The sequence below is a fragment of the Hippocampus bargibanti genome, linkage group LG13 (assembly GCF_051943395.1).
Source record: "Hippocampus bargibanti isolate YZ-2025 linkage group LG13, ASM5194339v1, whole genome shotgun sequence".
In the NCBI taxonomy this organism is placed as follows: domain Eukaryota; kingdom Metazoa; phylum Chordata; class Actinopteri; order Syngnathiformes; family Syngnathidae; genus Hippocampus; species Hippocampus bargibanti.
Window position 1 is genome coordinate 8,874,061 of NC_142746.1, and position 11,304 is coordinate 8,885,364.

At 39.1% G+C, this 11,304-nt stretch overlaps 1 protein-coding gene and 1 long non-coding RNA gene across 2 annotated transcripts; one reads left to right on the forward strand and one right to left on the reverse strand.

Annotated features, from left to right (window-relative positions):
* Positions 1–190: 190 nt before the first annotated feature.
* Positions 191–2,558, forward strand: c1d (C1D nuclear receptor corepressor). Its single transcript, XM_089012455.1, has 5 exons — positions 191–286; positions 511–639; positions 723–789; positions 960–1,015; positions 1,535–2,558. The coding sequence occupies exons 2-5, from the start codon at positions 514–516 to the stop codon at positions 1,724–1,726; spliced, it is 441 nt and encodes a 146-aa protein (XP_088868581.1). The 5' UTR covers positions 191–286; positions 511–513; the 3' UTR covers positions 1,727–2,558.
* Positions 2,559–4,878: 2,320 nt separating this feature from the next.
* Positions 4,879–10,662, reverse strand: LOC148889241 (uncharacterized). Its single transcript, XR_016116941.1, has 3 exons — positions 10,550–10,662; positions 5,242–5,421; positions 4,879–5,141 (listed from the first exon to the last, which is right to left on the reverse strand). It is a non-coding gene; the product is annotated as an uncharacterized LOC148889241 (long non-coding RNA).
* Between the last annotated feature and the right edge of the window lie 642 nt (positions 10,663–11,304).

Sequence of the window (11,304 nt, forward strand, 5' to 3'; positions counted from 1 at the left end):
ACGACGCGAAAGCTAAATTTTAAGCACAAACAAATTAAACTGAAAAGTTTGTTTGGCCAATGGTGAGATGCTGCTATTTTATGGAAACAAAAACACCCTGTAATTTTCAGAACACAAGACGAAATATTTTTAAATTCTAGTTATACTGTTGCTTAAAAAAAAAAAAAAAAAGTTGTATACTCCAACCGCAAGGGGGCAGTGTTGAGTAGTTGCATCCGATTGAAAATACGTCATATCCGTGTGCTCCATCGTGGGAAGCTAACGATCGTGTTGTTTCGGGGAAAATGTAAATATCAACGCGTTTCTGTTTTCACCTTAAAATAAGGCGTGCACGGCTTTTAGATAAACATAAGTACTACACATATGCAGCTTAATATTACACGTGTCGAACAGTATTCATTTTAAAGTTGGAGTTCCACTTGGCTGCTTACTTTTCCGTCGACAAAAAATGTTCAATCAATTGACGTTGTATTTATTAATGTGTTTATTAATGTGTTTATTATTGCTCAGAACATGGCGTCAGACGATTATCCTCACGAGATTGACGATCAATTGAAAGGATTTGAATCATCGCTTTTAACAGTCAAAAACACGTTGAACACGCTTATGTCGATGCCCAGAAATGAGTTGGAGCAGAAGGTAAACCCAGTTTTGTTCGCGGATTGTGATTAAAGTGAAGTAACGAATAAGGGATTTTTTTTTTACATTTTTTTTGTCGACAGCTGGATCCTCTGGAGCAGGCCAAACTCGATCTGATGTCTGCGTACACACTCAATTCTCTATTCTGGAGTAAGTAAATACGAACATATCTCACTTTCATTGGTCCATTCCTTTATTTTTATATAGCTGTCTGTCCGCCCATCTATAAGCAGTGACAAATTCAACTATTCACAAAACGTCTGCTTTAAAGAACACTATTTGATTCATCATTGTGACAATATTCCCAATATCTTTTACAGTGTATTTGGTAACACAAGGAATCAATCCGAGAGAGCATGGCATCAAACAAGAACTGGTACCAACATCACTTTTTATTCACTGTCTTTTTTCAGGGGTGGGTGAAAATGTCAATTTGTCATTACATTGTAGTATTTCCCTTCTCAATCAATATTGATTCTGCAACTTCCCCTCCCCACAATACCATGTTGTATCAGCTAATCGATTGACCTCCTGGCCAGTGGTGGTGGATGTTCTACATATGATATGGAAGGAAGCTGCGTTCGATCAAACAGTAACACCATGATGGCTGTACCAGTCTTAAGCAAGCACTTTCTACTTTAAAATCAGACACTTGGGATTATTTCCTACTGTACATTTTAGTACAGGGCTTTGATTATGGTTTTTTTCCACATTTGTACTCCATATACAAATACATTTTCATTGTTTATCCTTTTATTGTCATTTTCACGTTTATAACAGAGGGGTCCAAATCAGATAAAAAAAGCTTTTTTTAACTTCCCATGTGATTTGGTCTTAATTCTCATTAAAGTGAAATAAACCATTCCCATCGCTGGTGTCTATGTGTTCCCGTCAGGAGCGAATAAGGACACACATGAGCAGAGTGAAAGCCATCGCAGACAAGAAGAAGGCGGCTCGTTTGGATAAGGGCGCTGCTGAACGGTTCATGAGGAATGCCCTCTTTGATCCAGAGGATAAGTCCTCCAAGAAAAAAGCAGTGGCGGCGACTAACAAAACGCCCAACGCAAAGCGGCCCAAAAAAAGCTGAGGATGTTTTTGAATGTCTCGACTGGAACCCCTGCAGAACTGTAGCCAAACGTCTTTTCTAAAATGGCCTCTGTCAGTATGTTTGTGTTCATTCCGTTTGCAGAAATGATTATATCTTTAGATTTATGCATTTTTGTAAGACTTGTTTAATACAAGAAAGCACCTTTTAGACAGTTGGATTTTTTATAGAACAAGTTTGATGAAAAAACTTCTGGAAGTGATTCTATGAATCCAATAGTTTTTTTTCCCTGTTAAATCCTATGTTACTTCAAGGGTTGGCGCTTGAATTAAACACTTTGATGTTATGTTCATATTTTCTGCATTGATCATATTTTTTAAATGAAAGTTGAGTCGTGGAGTTTTCCCCGAAATATTCAGGATTAGCCAGCTTTGAATATGGTGTGGTAGAGTTCGGCACAATTGGTGAATGCCTAATTGAAAAATCTTAGGTGAGAGAAAAAAATAGTAAAACTGTTTTAGCAATTAGATTTGATATTTAATATGGAGTATACATTTTTTGTCAAACGGGTTCATGAGGCAGCCTGAAAACAAATGTGGTACAATATACCTCAATAAAAGTGTTAAATCAAAACCAAGCAGGAAACAGTTTTTGATGGACCTCTTGGTGTTTTTTATGGTTATGTATTGTTTGTAAATCAAGCAGAACACTGCACCCTGAAAGTAGCGCTCATGGTAACAATTAGGAGGTGCCCCGAAGGGGTGTCAAAAACTTGTGATTGATTAGAAAATAGCCCGATACAGTGTAGCCATAATGAGACTTCCCTTTATAATAACCCCTGTCACTTTTAATAAAGACACATGCGTGTAGTTTCCTTGGTGTATTTCGCTTTTGCAATGCTTAGATGTTTATCTTAATGTGCCTGCCACTCTTGTGGGTCCCTCTAATCAAGGCCGGGAAACAACGCGGTGGTGTTTTCAGTCTGTGGAATTTATCTGTTCATTCTTTTCATCATTCCGTAATGGCCCTGAGGCAACTGCATCAAAGATGATGTTAGCATAATACTCCATCCTTGCGACTTTGTTTTCTTTTTCCCCAACTCTTGTTCCGCATGCCGCTCAAAGAAGTGTCAGAATTTGGCATTTAGCCTTGGTGGAAAATACTTCTACGTTCATTTTCCATGTTGAATGACCGGCCTCCATTTCCATTCAAGGAGGTGAATTCTAAAGAGCAGATGGTAATATTTATAGCATGTGGGTGGGACAGCACGAGTGGTTAGCACATCTGCCTCCCAGGTCACACAATCTGCATTTGAATCTCAGCTTTGGCCTTGCTGGGTGAAGTTTTCCCCCCCCCCCCCCCCCAAAAAAAAAAAAAAGTGCATTTGGTGGTCACTGAACACTGCATTGCTCATTGATGTGTGATTGTTAACTTCCACCAATGTCAAAACCAATTTTGATGTTTCTCTGTATCGTTTTGTGATATTTACCACGTTCCTTCTCTTGTATCACTAACATCAGATGATTCTTGGTACTTGAAGCTTTTATCATGCCGCTGTTTGATAACGAACCATCACCTGGTGGCTAACGCTTACTACTTCGGTGTTAAGCACAAACAAACGAGTTTGTGTTGACCTAAACAAGGGGAAGAAAACTACAACGTCGCCCTTTTGAAATTGTGACTTTCCGAGGCATGAAACTACCGGACAAGACGTCGAAGGAGGCAACACATAACACATGTGTATGAGCCGAGCAGCTGCCCGCCATGCGCGGAAGACACCGAGCAGAGATGTGGAATGGATTCGTTGCGCCCCGGTCTTCCTCGTTGTCTCCGAGGTCCACGCATAAACCGGGTCGTATGAGAGCACAGCTGTTGTGACATAAATTTAGCCCAGGAATGCCTGAGTTGGAGTCAAAAAGAGCATGACCGCAGATGACCAATGGGTGGTCGTGAGTACTGTGGTTGTGTGAAAAGACATTCAGAAGTGAGAAGAAGAGCACTGCTGGTATGTCTGGGTGTTTTTTATTTGTTCGATGTTTTTCCCTCTTCTCTTATTTCTGGCCTTAAACTGTAATTTAGTGAGCCCACGTTGCCCTCTCTTAAACGATATAAACTAAAACCCACAGTTTGTGAAAAACGATTGGTAGAAACGTAAAGCGAAGTTTAAAACATTTTTTTAATTTCCGTGGCAAAACTGTCGTGTAATAGCGTCGCTTTATTTGATTGAACAGGTGGTCAACGTCAGCTGTAATGGCGACCAGAAAAGAAACATTAATCTTGTCATTCAATGAAAAGGTTTCTTCAGCCGTCATCTGTACTTCTTTGAATCTTGTCTTAATCTTGTCTTCTCAATTTAACCCCCACGACAGATGGCGGGAGGTTGTCGTATAAATCGGCGCCACAAGATGGTAGCAAAGCACTTTAAAAGGCGAGGTTCATAAAGCACCAAGGCCAGACACAACTATGGACACTGACGAAGGCAGAAATAACGCCGAACATGTCAAGTAATTGAACACCTAAAAACAATGTCTGTAAGAAAATAATCTGTTGTAAATTGGATATCAAGTAGACAGGATGAATTTAACACAACTACAACTATGAAACCCGTATGTCACACAAACAACTGTACAGTATTTAGTAGTGTAAATCAAACAAACCACCTTCATCAGTAGAAATAGCTCACATACTAGCATAAATAACTCACTAGCACGTTATACCCGGGCAAACAAATGTTATTTTTTTTAACTTAAATGATATTGTCATTATAGTGATTGTTTTTAATGAATTTTCCGGACAAAGGCTTAATTGGGGGAAAGAAGGCCGCATCAGAAAGAGTAGAAGCATGCTTTGAGTTTCACGTCACCTTTTGATTGAACAACACAGGACACCGCAAACCTGTTTCAAGAAGCACTATTCATGAATTGAAACAAAAAAAAATTGCAATGGATTGGATTGGATTGGATTTGCCTTTATTAGTCACGCAGTGGAGAAATTTACATTTCACAGCAGTTATGAAAGGAATGAATGTAGAAAAACAAAATACATGAGCTGCTGGAAAGGCAAATGTCAAATTAACACTTGTACTGGTTTGGCCTAGACAAATCAGCAAATTAACACGATTTCCAGCAAATAATGAATGATTGAGTTTGTATACAGATAGAAATATATTTGAATATACTTTCACCGTGACATTTCTCAATTCTGCATGTGTGCTGCCAGTTGCATTTGAAGCCCCCTTTGAGTAAAGCCAACAAGCAAACACACGCTTTCCTCAAATAAAATGAAACAAAATAAAGGGTTTATTGCGCATCGATAAAACCTCTCATCCCTGGTTCGCCTTCCTCTTTCCGGGCAGCACGCAGACCTCGATGATGCGGCAGGCAGCTAACGGCAGTGCTGGGTACCGTAAAGCCATGGTGGGCCTCGGCTTTTACGAGCATGCTGTGAATGATGGCGCCTGAGAGAGTAAAAAAGACCATTCTTATCCTCCACAATATACAATATGGAGGAACATCCTCATATTATTTATGATTTACTGCGAGCGTGGTGGTTTTTACATTAGCGGCGTATTGACAACACATTTCAGTGGTATACAAGCCACATTTCCAGTCTGTCTGTTGGTGCCTCCTTGCAAGGAAATGAACTTGCTTCGCTTCAAAAACAATCACTTGCTGGCAAGCCAAGAGAAGAAACGTGCAGGAATTTGGCATGACTTTCCAAGGAGCGTTGGAAGATATCTGCCAGGAAAGCACATCAGTTCAGTGGATCAGAACCTGATGTTAAAATCATCCAATTTTCCCCGACTAAACTACTGATGGAGCTGAAATGACAGTACAGTATTTATATACAGTAAAGTCTCGTTATATCGATATTCAAGGGAGTCCGAAAAAATATCGATATAACCGGGACTATCGATATATCCGACCCTGTTTGCATGTAATTTTCTCCGTGCGTGCATAGAAATAGTATCGATATAACCGGGACTATCGATATATCCGATATCGATATAACGAGACTTTACTGTACTTAAAAAAAACAACAACAAATAAATGAACAAACCATAAAACCAAGATTAGGAAAATAATGTTAACAGAAAATTATGAATTTATGAGTTTCAAATAATGAATTATAATTACTTAAGAAAAGTGTAATATAAATGCAATAAAAAATAATCATAATCATCAGAATCATCTTTATTGCCAAGTATGTAGAACACACAAGCAATTTCTCTCCGGTAGGACACGCACTGGTAAGCGCATTTCGAAGTTCTCAAGGACACTTCACAGTCACTGTATAAGCATTTCGTTCCTGTGGGTGAGCAGCGGCAGCCATTCGCTCCAGCGTTCATTCAACACGGAAGTAACACAAACTCATGTCACTAATGTGAGTCCGTATATAGACAGCCAGTACAATACAATACAATACATCCTAATTTATACAGTGCTTTCACAACAGCTGTCATAAAGCACTTCACATAATAGTCAACACAAAGCAAAATAAGAAACAGCAACAGGAATATAAAAACATGGACAGTTGTGCAATCTTAACAACTTTCCCCATGCACTCTATGATGTTTGAATACAAGACAAACACTTGTACCTCACCTTATTACACAAAGCCGTTCTAGATGAAAAATACGATAAACCTGTACACAACATAAAATGAAATAAAGTAATAGAGTAACTGATAAAATGAAAAAATATATTTTTAAATGACCAATCAATTACCAAGAGCAATAGAATACCAAATGGATCTAAAATAATTTTTTAAACACTTATTTTAAACACATTTATTCATTACATAATAATAATAATAATAATAATAATAATAATAATAATAATAATAATAATAATAATAATAATAATAATAATAATAATACATTTCATTTATAAGCACCTTCTTCTATTAGTATTAATTCCCATCCGTAGGTATTACTTGAGAATAAAACCAATGCGTTTTACAGTCAAGCAACACTTTAGTGTGTGAACGAAAGCTTCAGGAAATATTTTGGGGGGAGTGAAAGAAAACAAGAAAACTCCCCACAGTGACTTATAAGAACTGCTTCCAGAAAATATTTTCAGTTCATTTCCCAAATATATGTCGTGTTTTGTATTCAACACGACAAAATAATTCACTGTAAATGACAACATATATCCTTCCGTACCCTTTAAACTGCTCAATAAAAATCTATCTTGTTCATATTGGACAATGGGCCTGCAGTTGTCCCAAACAGCCTTTAGGTGGCAGTCTAACACAGCTGACCACTTTCTACTGCTTTTTAATTGACAGACTTGAGGTCTGCAGTTGGGACTGCGTTCCCTATTCTGACAGCGAAGAAGAACACTTTCCACGACGCACGTGTTGTGTCATGTTTGTGGACGCTTCCTGTCGCACTGCTGCGGCGAATCGGATGATGGATGAGGCCTATATTTTCCCCTCTGCATGGAGTGATAAAGAAGAAGCAAAAATACTCTGACTCTTATGTCAGAGGACCGCTTCGCCCGATGAAGTCACTTTGGAGCTGAAGGCGACTCTTCAAAGGCGACCATTGTGAACTTCGTTGACAGGTAAACAGCAGATACCACAAAAAGATGACAGCCTCCAGAGTTTAAAGCCACATCATTCATCACCCTTCCTGCCAATGCAGGTGTGACACAGTTCCCACAGCCATGCAACCACATTTTAGAAGGGCCCATGTCAGCCTAAGATCTGATCTGAGGCCACTCTCAGGCGGGCAACAATCCAAGCAGGCCTCGGCATTTTTAGCTGGGGCTCTCAAAAATGACTAAAAATGAACCAGGCGTGCGGGGTCTGCATCAGTCAATGCATCCCAGCTACGGCTCCTCTTGAACAGGCAGGAATCCAAGTAATACTGGGCACTTTTCTCTGGAACTGGATACAAAGTTTGATCATGAAAAGCACCATAGCTTGGAAGCACCAAGGTCAGTATAAGTGTCCGACTTGAGGCCAAACACGGGATGGCAACAACCCGAGCAGCTCTGGGCAGTTTGCTCTGTCCCCCCTCTGTCCCCCCCCCTCTACTTATGGATGTCTCCACATGCAAAACTTTCAAGTTATCAAACGTCTCAACAATAAAATATTGCTTTTAGTTAAGAGACTAATTTCAAGATATAAAATACAGTATAGCGCTCCTCGCCGACCCAAATCTCCTGAACTCAAGATATATGTAGCTGCTCTGCCATTGGCATCTTCCTGGCACCTAATTGGCTAAGACTGACTTCTTTGGATGGATAGGTGAATAGATGAATAGATAGATCGATACATACCTGAAAGGCGCTTATAAATGAAATGTATTATTATAGATAGACAGATAGCTAGCTTGCTAGGTAGAGAGAGAGAAAGAGATAGATAAATAGATCGATACTATGGATACAGAAAGTGATCGATAGGTCGACAGATAGATCGATAGATAAATCGACAGATAGATCGATATTTTCAGTAGATCTATAGATTGATCAATCGACAGACAGACATAGATAGATAGATAGATAGATAGATAGATAGATAGATAGATAGATAGATAGATAGATAGATAGATAGATAGATAGATAGATCATTCGCCTTTCGTTGTTCGTTGTCATTCTGTAGACGATCACAGGAAGTATTTCAGGTAGGGCTGGGCACTTTGCATGTTACCTCTTTCCGGAAAAGAACATTTGGGACTTTACTCTGGATATGTTTATGACTAAAAAGGCTTTTTACATATGTTTGACATCCACTTAAGTAGTCTGAGGTCAGTTACAGCTCAGTGACATCGTCAACGTGAGTGTGAATGATCGATGTAGTCAATATTTGCATTGTGATGACCGGTGTCCAATGCAGGGTCTGGCCTTTGGAACGATGTTCTCAGGGGTAGGCTCCAGCTCCCTTGGGCAATCAGGGATGTCACTTAAAAAAATAAAAATAAAAATAAAATTGACATTGGCTGGAAAGTTACTCAAGCTTTTTCGATTGCCACATTTTATCTCCAGAACCAATGATTTCTCGTCCTGTTATTACTTAGGGGAGAATGTTTTTCTCCAAATATGTGCTTTACTCACGGGCTCTTTGTCAGAGATGGTTAATGATGAATGAATGACTAATAAAGTCGTCATTCCCAGTCAGTGTACTTCTCCAACTGTGTACATAATACAGGCTTTATCTGTCAATGGGCCTGTTATCTTCTGTTTTTGTTTAATTAACATGCACCGTGGCACCGAGCCACCCTGGGTCAAGGTGAACGAGGCGCAGGTGACAAATCGATGAGGTGGACTCCCAGCGCTGCCCATCGAACCAGCGCTCAAACACGATTGACTAAAATGTTGACATTCAATGCAGTCAACGATTCACACGAGGAAAGCAGGATATGCCCTTGCGTCTGGACTTGTCATGGGAATCATTTGCACCAAGGGAGTTAGGGTATTTTTGCCTTGGACGTGGGGCGCATATTTTTCATGTAGATTTGGATCGAGTTGGACAAATTAATCTGAAGAAAAAATTTGGTATTTTCATTTCATTTCAAGTCCCCACAAAGGACAAAAATTATCAATGCAGAAGATACATTTCAATAAAAAAGGTACAGCGCAAAAAATATATACACATGAAAAAAACAAAAAAATCAATCTGCAGTATAAATAAAACAAAAATATTCAGATTCAAAATGGAAAGAATATTAAAGGGATGTGCCTTCACTAAATTACCAATATAAAAGACAAATATTCTGATTGAAAATAAAAAGAATATAAAAAAGATAAATTACCACAAAGTGCAAAGAAAACGGCCAAATAATGTATCAATAATAAATAGGTGTGATCCAAAATGATTTATCGAAATTAAATCACAGAGAAAAAAAGACGCAATCATAACGCAGCAAATAAGTAAATAACAGCATCACCCATAAAAAGTGCAAATAAATGTTAAAATAATGATCGTATGAAGTAAACTAAACTGAAAACAATAATACAAACATAATAAAATAATACAATGAATAAAATAATATGGTCATTTAATTCAAAATATTGAGAACTAAGTGACCACAAAATACAAAAAATATTTATATAAAATGAATAAGCAAAAAAAAATCATATACAACAAAACAAAAATGTAAAATGTAATCAAATAAATACAAAATTGTCAGTCCAAAATAAGAAATTGCAGAAAATGGCTTCATCCAAATAATCAAACCGAATTTCTTGTACCAGGAGTGGACGTAAATTAGTCCGCAATTGACTGCAAAGTGGCGGTGCGAAGCGTGCGGTCTGGAAACAGAAGAAGTAGCCCTCTGTGAAAACGCAAAGCTAATTGTTGAGAAAACAAAGCCAGAGAACCGCAAGTGATGTGCCGTCGACTGTGTAATTGCGTGTGAGATGTTTGAGATGCAAACACTGGCTGTTATTCCTGCTCGCAGAACCAACATCTGCTGCCGGGAACGACACCGTCTTATCCGGACGCATGTTGTTCTGCACCCCCCCCCCCCCACCTTTTATTTTTACCCAAGAACGGACTGTGAGCAACCTAACCCGCATAAAAGTAACTCATCCTCATGTGAGGCCCGGTGCAGGAAAGCCACAAAATTACCCCCTCGGTGTGTTTGAAGAGCCACCGACTGTTTTCTGAATTGCTCACTTTCATGCAAGATTAACTTGTAGGCTCTCGCAGGCGTTTTTTTTTTCTTCTTATGGGGTGGTGGTTGCATTTTGCATGTTCTCCCCCCCCAGCCCTTTAGCGTGTCTGCAGCTCTGGATATCACAGCGATCGGTGCCCTACTGAGAGATATGCCACTAAGCATATTATACTTAACAATCTCGCCACGCTGGAAGGAAATGCTGCTGGAAATTGGATAATCCTCTGCAACGGGACACTTACTTTGGTATAGAGCCATGTTCTCAAGATGTGAGTTAAGGCTGAGCGAAAAGGTGTAAAATGCAATCCCTTCACAGTAACGGAAAAGGAACTCCCTGGCCAACTTTTCATCTTCCTCCCGTCAACGCATTTTTTTCTCGATAGTTTCTTCTTCCGTCATGTTAAGAAACGCGCGCCTCTCGCATGGCATAACTTTGACCAGTGTCAAATTAAATAGGCTTCGCTCACACCCACAAAGACGCAAACTCCTCTAAACTGTTTGCGTCAGTAAAGAGACCAGCCTGCCTCTTTGCAGATTTAGGGTTTCAAATAACTACGTGCAATAATAGATCCCGGATTATTCTCATTTTAATGTTTCCGATGGGAAATTAATGTTTGGGATACACGCTTTTTGCCTTACACGTTCTGTCTGGGACCAAATGCAGTTCGTAAGCCAAGGTATCACTGTATCTGGGTTTCAACCCTGGTTTCAGGTTTCAAATAAGACCTGGGTTTTAAATTATGGTCTCAAATCTGGGTGAAAAATGTTAATTAAGGATTGAAGTTAGGGTGCGCTTTCAAATTAGGGTTTTGCTCCAGGATACAGTTTTTAAAGTGGGGCTAAAGGTTTGAAATTTAGGTATCAAAACGGGCTTGGAGTTTCAAATTTGAAGATGAGTTTCACACTATGAGAATTTTTTAAAAATGTTGAAAAAAAACCTGAAATGTTATTTATTAACTCATTCACTGCCAGACGTGCAAAAATGTGTCCACATTGC

Bases quoted from the DNA above. Each gene is read 5' to 3' on its own strand.
- c1d (XM_089012455.1), top strand. From the start codon at position 514: ATGGCGTCAGACGATTATCCTCACGAGATTGACGATCAATTGAAAGGA. The intron at 790-959 runs GTAAGTAAATAC...TATCTTTTACAG, and splicing joins ACTCAATTCTCTATTCTGGA to TGTATTTGGTAACACAAGGA. The intron at 1,016-1,534 runs GTACCAACATCA...TGTTCCCGTCAG, and splicing joins ATGGCATCAAACAAGAACTG to GAGCGAATAAGGACACACAT.